The sequence below is a fragment of the Bombina bombina genome, unplaced genomic scaffold, assembly GCF_027579735.1.
Source record: "Bombina bombina isolate aBomBom1 unplaced genomic scaffold, aBomBom1.pri scaffold_513, whole genome shotgun sequence".
NCBI classification, from domain to species: domain Eukaryota; kingdom Metazoa; phylum Chordata; class Amphibia; order Anura; family Bombinatoridae; genus Bombina; species Bombina bombina.
The window spans coordinates 300,001-317,199 of record NW_026512977.1 but is presented as its reverse complement, the minus strand read 5'-3'; the positions used below and the strand labels follow the sequence as shown (position 1 = coordinate 317,199).

Below are 17,199 nucleotides of genomic sequence, written 5' to 3'. Positions count from 1 at the left end.
GCTAAGATCATCAATATCAGGGCAGAAAAATAAGATGTCTCCACTCCTCTTAGGAATCAAGTGACTGACGATTTCTCCCTGAGAAAAATAGTACTCACTGGCACCATTTTAAAATAAAAAAAACTTCTTGATTGAAGAATCTAAACTAACACCTCACTTTACCTCTTCCTATCACTAACACAGGCAAAGAGAATGACTGGGGTGGGAGGGAAGGGATGGAGGAGCTATATATACAGCTCTGCTGTGGTGCTCTTTGCCACTTCCTGCTGACCAGGAGGCGTAATCCCATAAGGATAAAATCCGTGGACTCGTCATATCTTGTAAAAGAAATACATTTATCAGGTACGCATACATTTTGTTTTTTCACTACACAGAAAAAAAAATTATATTACAATCTCAAACTGTTTAATGCAGCTTTAACACAATACAATTCTGATATTTAAATGTTAAAAAAGTTTCCTTTATGACTCAAGCTGTGATAATCTACCTCAAACCACTTTCTGCTATATCAATAAGTTAATGCTTACACAAGGTCAGCTCTTCAGAAGGAAACCCCCATTACACTAAAAATCTTTAGATTGAAGGAAGAATGCCAAAGTCTACTGGCTTAAATCCTAATCACTATTCTCTGACTATGTGCTAAAACCTCATTGTTCTAATTATTTTATTTGTCATGGTTTCTCTTTGCAGAAATGATGGATAGTGGCGCTGGCTACAACACTCACATTCCAAAAGGTTCTACAAGACATATATTGTTACAAAGGGCAAAATATAGAATTACAGGCTACAGCAGTATAATTTACACACAGCTGCATAAAACATTATTTCTCATTTGCTAGTCTCTGATTTTAAGGTATATCACACCCCTGTTGAAAGGGTCATGTGCAAAAAAATGCTTAATTTATTCCTTAAAGAGACAAACTAAATTTGAAACATTACATTTTTTTTGATGGATGATGGCAGCAATGTACAAGTAAAGTTGAATACAAGTCATGTGTAGGTCACTGTTCTATACAAGCTGATCCCTTGGAAGTTACTCCAGAATTTTTAAAAAGATAGATAATCCCTTTATTACCCATTCCCCAGATTTGCATAACCAACATGGTTACATTAATATCCTTTTACCTCTGTGATTACCTAGTATCTAAGCCTCTGCAGACTGCCCCTTATCTCAGTTCTTTTGACAGACTCATTCTAGCCAATCAGTGCTGACTCCTAGGTAAATCCATGGGAGTGAGCACAATGTTATCTATATAGCACAGAACTAGCAATGTCCAGCTGTCAAAATGAGATAAGAGGCAGCTTTCGAGGGCTTAGAAAATTTGCATATGAGCCTACCTAGGTTTAGCTTTCAACAACGAATACCAAGAGAACAAAGCAAAAAGTAAATTAGAGAGTTGTTTAAATTACTTGCCCTGTCTGAATCATGAAAGTTTAATTTTTACTAGATTGTGCCTTTAAACGAGATATTGAATGCAATAATATAATGCTCTTATTGTACATTTTTTAATGTAACTATGGGGGAAGATCACATTAATTTAGAAAAAAATGTATCTAATGATTTTCAATAGAAAAACCTCCATTAAAGGCTATTTGGATTTCATCTAGTCTAGAGGACTGTGCGTGACCCCTATGTGTTTAATCCACGTAAAGGGGTTAAAGGGATAGTAAAGTCAAAATGAAACTTTTATAACTCAGAGCATACAATTTTAAACACATTTCTTGATTACTTCTATTATCAAATTTGCTTCACTCTTGGTATCCTTTGTTAAAGAGTAGGCTCAGGATCAGCAATGAATCAATGGGACAAGAGGCATATGTACATCTACCAATCAGCAGCTAGCTCCCAGCAGTGCATTGCACCTCCTGAGCCTAACTAGGTATGCTTTTCAATAAAGGATACCAAAAGAATGAAGCATATTTCATAAAAGAAAAAAAAAGGGAAAATTGTTTAAAATTGCTTGCGGTATCTAAATCATGAAAGTTTATTATTTACTTTACTGTCCCTATAAAGAAATTAAATGAGATCAGTTCCCTGAGTTGGGCATTGCCAGTGAATCGGTAGAAACAGTCTGTAGATGCCAATTACTGGTTATACACCTTGCTTAGGACTACTTAGCACACAAAGTTAAAGGGACAGTCCACTCCAGAATTTTTATTGTTTAAAAAGATAGATAATCCCTTTATTAACCATTCCCCAGTTTTGAATAACCAGCACAGTTATAACATAATTTATGCTTACCTGATAAATTTATTTCTCTTGTAGTGTATCCAGTCCACGGATCATCCATTACTTATGGGATATTCTCCTTCCCAACAGGAAGTTGCAAGAGGATCACCCACAGCAGAGCTGCTATATAGCTCCTCCCCTCACTGCCATATCCAGTCATTCGACCGAAACAAACCGAGAAAGGAGAAACCATAGGGTGCAGTGGTGACTGTAGTTTAATTAAAATTTAGACCTGCCTTAAAAGGACAGGGCGGGCCGTGGACTGGATACACTACAAGAGAAATAAATTTATCAGGTAAGCATAAATCATGTTTTCTCTTGTTAAGTGTATCCAGTCCACGGATCATCCATTACTTATGGGATACCAATACCAAAGCTAAAGTACACGGATGATGGGAGGGACAAGGCAGGAACTTAAATGGAAGGAACCACTGTCTGTAGAACCTTTCTCCCAAAAACATCCTCCGAAGAAGCAAAAGTATCAAATTTGTAAAATTTTTAAAAGGTATGAAGCGAAGACCAAGTCGCAGCCTTGCAAATCTGTTCAACAGAGGCCTCATTTTTAAAGGCCCAGGTGGAAGCCACAGCTCTAGTAGAATGAGCTGTAATCCTTTCAGGGGGCTGCTGTCCAGCAGTCTCATAGGCTAAACGGATTATACTCCGAAGCCAAAAAGAAAGAGAGGTTGCCGAGGACTTTTGACCTCTCCTCTGTCCAGAGTAAACAACAAACAGGTTAGATGTTTGACGAAAATCCTTAGTAGCTTGTAAGTAAAACTTCAAGGCATGGACTACGTCTAGATTATGCAAAAGACGTTCCTTCTTTGAAGAAGGATTAGGACACAATGATGGAACAACAATCTCTTGATTGATATTCTTATTAGAAACCACCTTGGGTAAAAACCCAGGTTTTGTACGCAGAACTACTTTATCTGAATGAAAGATCAGATAAGGAGAATCACAATGTAAGGCAGATAACTCAGAGACTCTTCGAGCCGAGGAAATAGCCATCAGAAATAAAACTTTCCATGATAAAAGTTTGATATCAATAGAATGAAGGGGTTCAAACGGAACCCCTTGAAGAACTTTAAGAACCAAGTTTAAGCTCCATGGAGGAGCAACAGGTTTAAACACAGGCTTAATTCTAACTAAAGCCTGACAAAATGTCTGAACGTCTGGAACTTCTGCCAGACGCTTGTGTAAAAGAATAGACAGAGCAGAAATCTGTCCCTTTAAAGAACTAGCTGATAATCCTTTGTCCAAACCCTCTTGGAGGGAGGACAATATCCTAGGAATCCTAACCCTACTCCATGAGTAATTCTTGGATTCACACCAATGAAGATATTTTCGCCATATCTTGTGGTAGATTTTCCTGGTAACAGGCTTTCGTGCCTGTATTAAGGTATCAATGACTGACTCGGAGAAGCCACGCTTTGATAGGATCAAGCGTTCAATCTCCATGCAGTCAGTCTCAGAGAAATTAGATTCGGATGGTTGAAAGGACCTTGAATTAGAAGGTCTTGTCTCAGAGGCAGAGTCCATGGTGGAAAGGATGACATGTCCACCAGATCTGCATACCAGGTCCTGCGTGGCCACGCAGGCACTATCAGAATCACCGATGCTCTCTCCTGTCTGATTTTGGCAATCAGTCGGGGGAGCAGAGGAAACGGTGGAAACACATAAGCCAGGTTGAAGAACCAAGGAGCTGCTAGAGCATCTATCAGCGTCGCTTCTGGGTCCCTGGACCTGGATCCGTAACGAGGAAGCTTGGCGTTCTGGCGAGACGCCATGAGATCCAGTTCTGGTTTGCCCTAACGATGGACCATTTGAGCAAACACCTCCGGATGGAGCTCCCACTCCCCCGGATGAAAAGTCTGACGACTTAGAAAATCCGCCTCCCAGTTCTCTACGCCCGGGATATGGATCGCTGATAGGTGGCAAGAGTGAGTCTCTGCCCAGCGAATTATCTTGTAGACTTCTGACATCGCTAGGGAACTCCTGGTTCCCCCTTGATGGTTGATGTAAGCCACAGTCGTGATGTTGTCTGACTGAAATCTGATGAACCTCAGTGTTGTTAACTGAGGCCAAGCTAGAAGAGCATTGAATATCGCTCTTAACTCAAGAATATTTATTGGGAGGAGTTTCTCCTCCTGAGTCCATGAACCCTGAGCCTTCAGGGAGTTCCAGACTGCACCCCAACCTAGAAGGCTGGCATCTGTTGTTACAATCGTCCAATCTGGCCTGCGAAAGGTCATCCCCTTGGACAGGTGGACCCGAGATAACCACCAGAGAAGAGAATCTCTGGTTTCCTGATCCAGATTTAGTAGAGGGGACAAATCTGTGTAATCCCCATTCCACTAACTGAGCATGCATAATTGCAGCGGTCTGAGATGCAGGCGCGCAAATGGCACTATGTCCATCGCCGCTACCATTAAGCCAATTACTTCCATGCACTGAGCCACCGCAGGGAGCGGAATGGAGTGAAGAACACAGCAAGCATTTAGAAGTTTTGATAACCTGGACTCAGTCAGGTAAATTTTCATTTCTACAGAATCTATAAGAGTCCCTAGCAAGGAAACTCTTGTGAGAGGAGATAGAGAACTCTTTTCTTCGTTCACTTTCCACCCATGCGACCTCAGAAATGCCAGAACTATCTCTGTATGAGACTTGGCAATTTGAAAGCTTGACGCCCGTATCAGGATGTCGTCTAGATAAGGAGCCACCGCTATGCCTTGCGGTCTTAGAACCGCCAGAAGTGAGCCCAGAACCTTTGTAAAAATTCTCGGGGCAGGTAATGCCTGTCTAGAAAGGCAAACCTTAGGAACCGATGATGATTCTTGTGAATTGGAATGTGAAGGTAGGCATCCTTTAAGTCCACTGTGGTCATGTACTGACCCTCTTGGATCATGGGTAAGATGGTCCGAATAGTTTCCATCTTGAAAGATGGAACTCTGAGGAATTTGTTTAAGATCTTTAGATCCAAAATTGGTCTGAAGGTTCCCTCTTTTTTGGGAACCACAAACAGATTTGAATAAAAACCCTGTCCTTGTTCCGTCTGCGGAACTGGATGGATCACTCCCATTACTAGAAGGTCTTGCACGCAGCGTAGGAATGCCTCTTTCTTTATCTGGTTTGCAGATAATCTTGAAAGGTGAAGTCTACCTTGTGGAGGAGAAGCTTTGAAGTCCAAAAGATATCCCTGAGATATGATCTCCAACGCCCAGGGATCCTGAACATCTCTTGCCCACGCCTGGGCAAAGAGAGAAAGTCTGCCCCCTACTAGATCCGTTGCCGGATAGGGGGCCGTTCCTTCATGCTGTCTTGGAGGCAGCAGCAGGCTTTCTGGCCTGCTTGCCCTTGTTCCAGGACTGGTTAGGTTTACAGGCCTGCTTGGATTGAGCAAAAGTTCCTTCTTGTTTTGAAGCAGAGGAATTTGATGCTGCACCTGCCTTGAAATTTCGAAAGGCACGAAAATTAGACTGTTTGCCCCTTGATTTGGCCCTGTCCTGAGGAAGGGTATGACCCTTACCTCCAGTAATGTCAGCAATAATTTCCTTCAAACCAGGCCCGAATAAGGTCTGCCCCTTGAAAGGAATATCGAGTAATTTAGACTTCGAAGTCACGTCAGCTGACCAGGATTTAAGCCATAGCGCCCTGCGCGCCTGGATGGCGAATCCAGAATTCTTAGCTGTTAGTTTAGTCAAATGAACAATGGCATCAGAAACAAAAGAGTTAGCTAGCTTAAGTGTTCTAAGCTTGTCAATGATTTCAGTCAATGGAGCTGTATGGATGGCCTCTTCCAGGGCCTCAAACCAGAACGCCGCCGCAGCAGTGACAGGCGCAATGCATGCAAGGGGCTGTAAAATAAAACCTTGTTGAATAAACATTTTCTTAAGGTAACCCTCTAATTTTTTATCCATTGGATCTGAAAAAGCACAACTGTCCTCAACCGGGATAGTGGTACGCTTTGCTAAAATAGAAACTGCTCCCTCCACCTTAGGGACCGTCTGCCATAAGTCCCGTGTAGTGGCGTCTAATGGAAACATTTTTCTAAATATAGGAGGGGGGGAAAACGGCACACCGGGTCTATCCCACTCCTTACTAATAATTTCTGTAAACCTTTTAGGTATTGGAAAAACATCAGTACACACCAGCACTGCATAGTATTTATCCAGTCTACACAATTTCTCTGGCACTGCAATTGTGTCACAGTCATTCAGAGCAGCTAACACCTCCCCAAGCAATACACGGAGGTTCTCAAGCTTAAATTTAAAATTAGAAATATCTGAATCAGGTCTCCCCGAGTCAGAGATGTCACCCACAGACTGAAGCTCTCCGTCCTCAGGTTCTGCATATTGTGACGCAGTATCAGACATGGCTCTTACAGCATCTACGCGCTCTGTATCTCGTCTAACCCCAGAGCTATCGCGCTTGCCTCTAAATTAAGGCAATCTGGCTAATACCGCTGACAGGGTATTATCCATGATTGCAGCCATGTCCTGCAAAGTAATCGCTATGGGCATCCCTGATGTACTTGGCGCCATATTAGCGTGAGTCCCTTGAGCAGGAGGCAAAGGGTCCGACACGTGGGGAGAGTTAGTCGGCATAACTTCCCCCTTGACAGAACCCTCTGGTGACAATTCTTTTATAGATAAAGACTGATCTTTACTGTTTAAGGTGAAATCAATACATTTAGTACACATTCTCCTATGGGGCTCCACCATGGCTTTTAAACATAATGAACAAGTAGTTTCCTCTGTGTCAGACATGTTTGTACAGACTAGCAATGAGACTAGCAAGCTTGGAAAACACTTTAAACCAAGTTAACAAGCAATATAAAAAACGTTACTGCGCCTTTAAGAAAAGCAAATTGTGTCAAAATTTGAAATAACAGTGAAAAAAGGCAGTTACACTAACGAAATTTTTACAGTGTATGTAACAAGTTAGCAGAGCATTGCACCCACTTGCAAATGGATGATTAACCCCTTAATACCCAAAACGGATAACAAATGGAAAAAACGTTTTTAAAATCAGTCACAACAACTGCCACAGCTCTACTGTGGCTGTTACCTTCCTCAAACACGACTTTTGAAGCCTTTTGAGCCCTTCAGAGATGTCCTGTATCATGCAGAGGGAAGCTGAATGTCTCTGTCTGTAATTTTAGCTGCGCAGAAAAGCGCTAAAATAGGCCCCTCCCACTCATGTTACAACAGTGGAAAGCCTCAGGAAACTGTTTCTAGGCAAAAATCAAGCCAGCCATGTGGAAAAAACTAGGCCCCAATAGGTTTTATCACCAAGCATATATAAAAACGATTAAACATGCCAGCAAACGTTTTATATTGCACTTTTATAAGGGTATGTATCTCTGGTAATAAGCCTGATACCAGTCGCTATTAAATCACTGTATTTAGGCTTAACTTACATTAATCCGGTATCAGCAGCATTTTCTAGCAAATTCCATCCCTAGAAATATGTTAACTGCACATACCTTATTGCAGGATAACCTGCACGCCATTCCCCCTCTGAAGTTACCTCACTCCTCAGAATATGTGAGAACGGCAGTGGATCTTAGTTACTTCTGCTAAGATCATAGAAAACGCAGGCAGATTCTTCTTCTAAATGCTGCCTGAGAGAAAATAGTACACTCCGGTACCATTTAAAAATAAACTTTTGATTGAAGAAAGAAAACTAACTATAATACACCACTCTCCTCTTACTACCTCCATCTTTGTTTAGAGTTGCAAGAGAATGACTGGATATGGCAGTGAGGGGAGGAGCTATATAGCAGCTCTGCTGTGGGTGATCCTCTTGCAACTTCCTGTTGGGAAGGAGAATATCCCATAAGTAATGGATGATCCGTGGACTGGATACACTTAACAAGAGAAATTATACTTTTTACTTTTGTGATTACCTTGTATCTAAGCATCTGCAGACTGCCCCCTATTTCAGTTCTTTTGACAGACTTGCATTTAAGCCATTTAGAGCTGACTCGGGTAACTCCACAGGAGTGAGCACAATGTTATTAATACGGCACACACGAACTAGAGTTGTCTAGCTGTGAAAAGCTGGCAAAATGCAATCAGTTAAGAGGTGGCCTTCAAGGGCTTAGAAATTAGCATATGAGCCTTTCTAGGTTTAGCTTTGAACAAAAAATACCAAGAGAACAGAGCAAATATAATTATAAAAGTAATTTGGAAAGTTAATTAAAGTTGCATACCGTATGTGAATCATGAAAGTTTAATTTTGACTTGACTGTCCATTTAAGACACCCATAGTAAGTCCTTGAATAAAACCCCCCACTAACAATACAATTTTATGTATATGTATACTGCAACAAAAATCTTTGAAGTATGGTCACATAACTAAGGTAGAGCAAGGCAGGATTGTGAACTTTTAAGAAAGCAAAACTACCTTTTGGAAGTGCATATGTGAATGTAAGTAGTTGAATGCACTAAAACAAATATTTAAACAAGTGCACAGATACATTTATATCTTACCAATTCCTCTTTTACAGGATGCTCCTTTGGATTCATTCCTTGTGTAGTCAAATATACTACAAGGTAAATAAAATAGTAAATAAGTTTTACAACCACCTATCTACATCAGTCTAAAAGCTAGATATACTTACCCCAGAAGAGTGAATTCAGTGTGTATGCGGATACCAAGTCTAATTTTGCTTGTTCCAATGGTTCAATCTGCAAGCAAAAAAAAAATATATATATATATAAATAATATAATAATAATAATAATAATAATAATGGTGCGGAGCTGACTGAAAAGCAAGATGGCTGCAACTTGAAACGTTCCGTACAATACCTAGCCAAAGAGCCTAACTCCTACGGACAAAGCACTCTATAATGCTCCTTAACTTTACTCACGATTAGCTGATTTGACGAAGCACCCATAGCTCTCTTACCGGAGGGTTCCGGCAGCATCTAAATGTTGCGCACACTATAAAGTGCTATACCACGCGGCTTTCTAGACACAACTCTACAAACACAATGGGAACAAGTGAGCACACGGTTTGCATGGCCTTCAACACAACGCCTATATAATGTTTTGGGAAACGGCCCAGCAACGCACCTATATAGCGATTACTGTCTTCCCACAGAAGCGCAGCGTCAAGGGGGCTGTATGAAACACCTACCGGGGCCGCAATCCTCACACTAAAACAGGTGAGAGTATAGCTTCCCAAGAACTCTACCTTTATTATTATAAACTGTGAATTATACTCTCATAATAGCATAGGTAGTGAAGGGCAGCAGCTGCTTAATTCTGGAATGAAGAGGGAGGCCAGAACCAGCCCTATTAGACCATAAAGGCCAAGGTACAAGGACTAAGAAATACGTTTCCTGATACTAAACACCACCAAACGTACCCGGACACTCCCTAGAGTACATGCCTTTTTTATATACCTGTTCAGGATACTATATAAATAAGCAAAGAAGGGCCTATCATGCTCCCTTCTCACTTGCATAACATAATCATATAACACCTGTCCCTGATTAATCTAATTATTGACTGTTTCAGTACCTTAGTCTTCTTGGAAATTGCTAATTAATATACAAATCCTGGTTTGCACCTCCCCCATTACTGGTCACAATATGACCACCAGAAAATCTTCAAAAATGGACAAAGTAACTAAACCAACTTCTATCCCTACTACTAAGATGAGCTCTTATTTCAAATCGCTTGGCTCACTCTCAGGGTTTGATACCGACACAGCCCTATTAGAGATCGCAAGACAGCACCACGTTTGAAGACTCTACACCACTTATGCAAGCAAATATTTGCTGCTTTCCCACTAAAGCTGACCTCAAACCCCTTCCTGCAACAAGTAGGGCAAATGATGAAACCTAGCCTTACAGAAATTTAAAAAGATATGGCCGACCTAGGTGACAGGATCGAATATGTTGAAGAACAAAAATACACATTAAACTTTAAGACCTCGATAATCGGGGCAGAAGACAGATTCTCAGACTCCAGTATATAAGAAAAACTAACATTCGATCAAATATAACTATACCTACAAAGATTCTTCCATTCTCTCACAGAAGACGCTTAACACATGGCCCTACCACTAGATAGAGCCCATAGAACTCTCCGTCCACGTCCCAAAGATTCAGATCCTCCGAGGGATATTAAAAAAAAAAATCCATGCTGCCAGAAATAAACATTTCAATTTTGAGGGTTGCTCCCTCTAAATTTTCACAGACCTCAGCCCCATTACTTTGGCTCACAGAAGTGACACAAAATTCCTTACCCTACACCTTACTGAGAAAGGTATTCCTTATAGATGGGGATTTACATTATGCTTAAAGGACCAGTCAACACAGTAGATTTGCATAATCAACAAATGCAAGATAACAAGACAAAAGCAGTAGCACTTAATTTGAACTTCAAATGAATAGATTTTTTTTCTGACAATTTTAAAAGTTGTCTGTTTCCACTCCCCCTGTACCATGTGACACACATCAGCCAATCACAAATGCATACACATACCATGTGACAGGCATTAACCAATCACAAATGCATAAACGTACCATGTGACAGGCATTAGCCAATCACAAATGCATACACGTTTTATTCTGTACATGCTCAGTAGGAGCTGGTGACTCAAAAAGTTTAAATATAAAAAGACTGCACATTTTGTTAATGGAAGTATTTGGAAATTTGTTGCTGGCACTGATTGGCTAGACTGCAAGTCTGTCAAAAGAACTGAAAAAAGGGGCAGTTTGCAGAGGTTTAAATACAAGATAATCACAGAGGTTAAAAGTATATTATTATAACTGTGTTGGTTATGCAAAACTGGGAAATGGGTAATAAAGGGATTATCTATCTTTTAAAACAATAAAAATTCTGGTGTAGACTGTCCCTTTAAAACAATAATATGCTGCACAATAATTTGACCAAGAAAAAAAAAAAACAGGCAAAAAAAACATAATTCCATTTTCAGCCAAAAATTTTCTGTGACCAAAATTCTGGGGCATCCCATCATCATCATGTATTTGTATAGCACCGCAAAATTCCATAGCGCTAGGCACAGTGATAGTGGTATACAATGATAAGGATTTGTGATAAAATACAAAACATAACAAAACTAAATAAATCTAGTACAGGAGGAAGAGGGCCCTGCTCCGGAAAGCTCACAGTCTACAGGTTTAGAGTGCAGAGACATAAGGTTGGGGGTAGCTTGACACATTGGTTGTAGTTGCAGCAGTGAGTCAGGCAGTTCATGTATTAGTTTGATTAGGATGAGAGATGGTAAGCCTCTCTGAATAGGTGAGTTTTCAAGGAACGTCTGAAGCTATACAAGCTTGGAGACAGTCTTATGGAGCGGGGTAGAGAGTTCCAGAGGACACTAGCAGCACTTGCAAAGTCTTGGAGACGGGAGTGGGACGTAGAGATAACAGGAGTGGAGAGACGTAGATCAAAGGTTGATTGAAGAGGACAGGATGGGGAATATTTCACGATGAGAGAGGAGTTAGACTGTTGAGTGCTTTGTAAGTTAGGGTTAATACTTTAAATTGTATTATTGAGTGTATGGGGAGCCAATGTAGAGGCTGGCAGAGTGGAGCAGCTTATGTAGATCGGCGACTTAGGTGGATGAGTCTAGCAGAAGCATTCATAATAGATTGGAGGGAGGAGTGGCTGTGTTTTGGAAGGCCATTTAGAAGTAGATTGCAATAATCAATGCGTGACAAAATGAGGGAATGAATAAGTATTTTTGTAGTTTTTTGAGTAAGGAAGAAGGACGAATTCTGGAAATGTTGCGTAGGTGTGAACGGCAGGATTTAGTAGGTGCTTGTATATGTGGGTTGAATGTGAGTTCTGAGTCAAGTGTAACCCCAAAACAGCAGACCTGGGGTGAGGTGTTGAGAATAGAGTCTCCAACCGTCAGAGAAATGCCAGGTGTTGGATGTCTCGAAGAGGGGGGGGGGGGAGGAATAAGAAGCAGCTCAGTTTTGGACAGATTGAGATGGAGATAATGTGAAGACATCGAAGTGGAAATTGCAGAGAGGCAGTTGGGAATCTGGTTGAGTAAAGAGAGAGAGATATTAGGAGAGGAAAGATAGATTTGGGTATCTGCAGCATATAAGTGGTACTGGAATCCAAAGGAGGTTATACGTTTTCCAAGGGAGGCTATAAGTTTTCCAAGGGATGATGTACAGAGAGAGAAAAGCAAGGGACCCAAGACAGAGTTTTGCGGTACTCCAACTGAGAAAGGCATAGGATCACAAGATATGTTGTTAAAGGACACTGAAAACGAGCGTTTTAAGAGATGTGAGGCAAACCAGGAGGGGGCTGTGTCTCGGATGCCAAATGAATGTAGTATTATTAGGAGGAGAGGATGTTCAACTGTGTCAAAGGCAGCAGACAGGTCAAGAAGAATTAGTAAGGAGTAGTGGCCTTTTGCTTTAGCTGAAAACAGGTCATTTGTTACTTTTGTAAGAGCGTTTTCTGTTGATTGTTTAGGGCAGAAACCAGATTGTAGTGGATCAAGTAAGGAGTTAGTTCTGAGAAATTGAGTTATCCGATTATAGAACAGTCGTTTGTTCCAATCATTTTGAAGCAAAGGGAAGTAAGGAGACCGGTTGACCACCCCTCCCCCCCGGGAAGGGGGGGGGTCAAGCGAGGGCTCTTTTAAGATTGGTATGATTGATGCATGCTTGAATGTATAAGGAAATTTGCCAGCGGTGAGAGATTGGTTAAAGAGATAAGTTAGGGTAGGGGTTAGTGTAGCAGAGAGAGAGGGAAGAAGTTGTGAAGAAATAGGGTCAAGTGGGCAGGTTGTGAAATGAGCCAAGGATGGGAGTACAGAAACTTCTTTGTGTTACAGAAGGGAAGTAGCATAGAGTTTTGTTGATAAAAGGGGTGCATAGGATTGTTGGGTTTGAGGGGCGTGAGGTGCAGATATCTTTTCTAATGGTGTCAATTTTATTTTTGAAGTGATCAGCAATAATCTGAGCAGTGAGGTTGGTAGTGGGCGGGGGTGCAGGCAGATGTAGAAGAGAGTTAAAGGTAGAGAACAGCTTACTGGGGTTGGATGAGATGATACAAGGGAGGAGAAATAGACTTGTTTGGCCAGGCTGAGCGAAGAGTTGTAGGACTTAAGGATGAATTTATAATGCCGGAAATCAGCACAGGTGCGTGATTTCCTCCACTGCCATTCAGCAGCCCGTGAACATCGCTGAAGATATCTGGTCTGTTTGGTGTGCCACGGTTGCCGTTGAGTGATTGATGTACGTTGAAGAGTGGAGAGTTTAGCACCAAATTATACTGTAAAGCCACGAGGTTTGGGCAATAGAGGGATGAAATGTTGGAGAGCAGAGGATTCAGTTGAGTGGAAAAGTCTGTGAGATCCAAGTCATTTAAATTCCTGCAAGGTAGCAGTTTTTTGGGGGCTTGCAAAGATTTAGTAGCTAGAGTAAGAGAGAAAGTTAGTAGATAATGGTCAGAGAGAGGAAAGTTAAGGAAGTTGGAAATGGCACAGAGATTAGTGAAGACTCTTCAGAAGAGATTAATAAAGTATAGTCCTAGAAAACTATTATTATATGCAAAACAGTAAGTCAAGAAATTAACTCAAACAGCAGCTCTAGGCTAGCATCAAATATGAAATATGCTACACAATAGATTTACCGAAAAGAACAGGCAAAAAAAAAAATGAAAAAGGAAATAACTAAAAATGCCATTTTCAGCTGAAACGCTTCTGCAGCCGAAGTTTCAGGGCATCCCTAGTAGGAGTTACTTACTTTCTGAAGGAGCTCAGACCTAGAAACAGACATCATCTTCTTCAACATTTCATCTACTGAGCTAACTGAATTCTCAAAAGCAGAAAGGTACTCATGGATTTCTGTAGGATAGTCCTCTGCAGTTACGCCCACCTCTGCCATCATAGCCTGGAACAAAAAACACAAATTGATGATTAAACATTAATGTACTACATTTTCAGTGAAGTATAATATAACAACCTGATAAAAAGATACACTCGCTAAAATAAAGACATGGACAATCTGATGAGATTCTTAGACGATAATGTAGGTAGATTAAGTTAGATATAAAATCACCCTTGCATCTAACCAGATAACCCTAAATGATTAGACCACTTACCTAGGCATGTTACTATCAGATGTAAATTGTAAATCCTGCCTAAACAATGCCAAGTTAAGAGTTTTAAAGGAGAATATTACCAGTGAAACTTTGGCCTTAAATACAGACCTTTTGTAAATACAGTACCTTTCTTCAGGAAATCAACCTTTAGAAGCACTAAATGACTGATTCCACCAGACTCAATAAGCAAAAGTTTTCTCTTTGGATAAGTTCTTCACAATGTGCCTTAGTGAACTGCACTTTTACACTTTTAAAAGACTGCTAGGTATCAGCTCAAAAGAAAGATTTAGACTTTGGGCTTGATGATCTAAAGCTCTCCGCTCTGGGGACATGATCTAAGATGTCTCGTCAGTACAGCGAGGTACCTCAATTTTTTTTTTAGCAAGGTACATTTTAATCTGAGATCGGTTTATCTAGTTTTGCAATTGGGATAGCACCTATACAATCTTTTTTTATGACCAAGTACAAGTACCGATACTTTTTTTATTAAATACTTGCCAATATCAATTACCGATACTTTTTATGTCATGTGACAGTGTCCCAAGCACAATACAGACTAATGATTTAAGATAGCTTCTTTATAATTATGAAGAACTGTAACTCAAAAGACATTATGAAATAATAAAACAGTTTTATTTGCTTGTTGTCACAAAGTTGTAAAAACTCGAAGAAATTTCACAGAACATGTTTATAAATATTACATTAAAATATATTCATAATAAACAACAACAATAAATAACAAATGTAATTTCACAACCAACCAAAAGTGCAATACAGTAAAAAAATATACCAGTGCACTGTTTAAAAATGGGGGACAACACTATGGGCTAGCTTACATTTAAGTGGTAAGCTTTACCAACGCTCTCATTGCATGTCCAACTCCATTAAAGTCTATTGAGTTGGAAATGTGCACAGAGCATTGGTAGAGCTTACATATTAAATGTAATCTATATCTAGTCCTATTATTGCAAGATGTGTGTTCATAGGAATTAACTTAATTTTTTTTCTATTAACACTCTTCCTGCAATTATATAAGCTAAGGATGTTCCTCAGAGTACAGTATGTTTTGAGCATAATTGTGCAAGATAAGAACTAGCAGTATAACAGGCAATCTAGTAATTATAATAATTTTTGCAAACCTTAGTAGCAAGTTATTTTTAAGGAACAGAAGCCTCTCTGTATGTTCAGCTATAAGTCTGCTTCTGCTATCAGTAATGTCGTTTGATGCTAAGCTGAACAGTCTATCACTTTCAGCACTACTGCAGGGGCAGAAAGATCATTTTGGGCCATTTTAGCCAGAGATGGAAATCTTAGTTTATTAACTGCCCAGTACTTCAGGGGTTTGTCTGAATGAGGTACAGTGATCTATTCTACAATAATACAATACAACAGCAATTTGTATTGGCAGAACAGAAGTGAACCATTTTAGTTAAGTCTCCACTACAGCTTAAAATGAAATGGGAACATGCAGTTTGAAAAAACTCCACAAGATAACGTATGGGTAGGAAGTGGAGGTATCGGTTTAAGTATTGGTGCATTTGCATGAGTACAAGTACTCATGCAAATACTTGGTATCGGCACCGATACTAGTATTGGTGCAACCATACTTTGCAGGGCTTTGTATGTGAACGATCGACACATACATTGCAATATAATGCTCAAAAAGGCCCTAAAGGTTTTGCATGATTTCTTTACATAATTACAAATTTTTCATCATCAGGCCCTTTATGTCTTAAAGGAATTCTAAATATATTTTTTTTCTTTAATGGTTCAGATAGAGCAGGCAATTTTAAGCAACTTTCTAATTTACTCAAAATAACAAATGTTTATTGTTCTCCTGCAACCTTAATATAAAAAGAAGGAATGTAAAAGCTTAGGAGCCGGCCAATTTTTGGTTCAGAACCTGGGTTACGCTGGCTACATTTAGCCACCAATAAGCAAGCACTATCCAGGGTGCTGAACCTAAAATGTGCCGGCCCCTAAGCTTTACATTCCTGCTTTTTAAATAAAGATAGCAAGAGAACGAAGAAAAATTGAGACTAGGAGACAAGTAAATTAAAAAGCTGCTTAAAATTGCATGCTCTATCTGAATCATTAAAGAAAACATTTGGGTTTAGTATCCCTTTAAATTGCATTTCAACTCTACTCAGACGTCTCAGCATTCACATTGAAGGTGTTTCCTGGTTTGAGACAACACAAACTTATTGGCGCATGATAGCTTTCATGAGATCTCATTACAACAAAGAACTGGGGAGAAGTTAATGGAACCTTTATCCAGACCAGCTAGGGAGGTGAGGTCCTTCATTTAAAGGGACAGTCAAGTCCCAAAAAAACTTTCATGTTTTAAATAGGGCATGTAATTTTAAACAACTTTCCAATTTACTTTTATCACCAATTTTGCTTTGTTCTCTTGGTATTCTTAGTTGAAAGCTAAACCTAGGAGGTTCATATGCTAATTTCTTAGACCTTGAAGGCCGCCTCTAATCTAAATGCATTTTGATAGTTTCTCACCACTAGAGGGCATTAGCTCACGTGTTTCATATAGATAACATTGAGCTCATGCACATGAATTTACCATGGAGACAGCTCTGATTGGCTAAAATGCAAGTCTGTCAAAATAACTGAACTAAGGGGGCAGTCTGCTGAGGCTTAGATACAAGGTAATTACAGAGGTTAAACGTGTATAATTATAACTGTGTTGGTTATGCAAAACTGGGGAATTGGTAATTAAGGGATTATCTATCTTTTAAAACAACAAAAATTCTGGTGTTGACTGTCCCTTTAAAACAGTCCATCTGCTATGCCCCTCCAGTTACAAAGTGATTGCAAGAATATCAAAAAGCCTCACTAATCCTACTAAA

General features: G+C 40.0%; 1 protein-coding gene across 1 annotated transcript in view; it reads right to left on the bottom strand.

Annotated features, from left to right (window-relative positions):
• Positions 1-8,711: 8,711 nt before the first annotated feature.
• The window catches only part of LOC128644652 (nuclear nucleic acid-binding protein C1D-like), a gene marked incomplete at its 3' end in the record, with an annotated part of 62,491 nt that continues 54,003 nt past the window's right edge, over positions 8,712-17,199 (bottom strand). Inside the window, exons 2-4 of the mRNA XM_053697177.1 lie at positions 13,981-14,127; positions 8,856-8,922; positions 8,712-8,780 (exon numbers count right to left, since the gene is read on the bottom strand). Coding sequence (XP_053553152.1) covers positions 8,712-8,780; positions 8,856-8,922; positions 13,981-14,124 — 280 coding nt within the window. The remainder of the gene's footprint in view (positions 8,781-8,855; positions 8,923-13,980; positions 14,128-17,199) is intronic.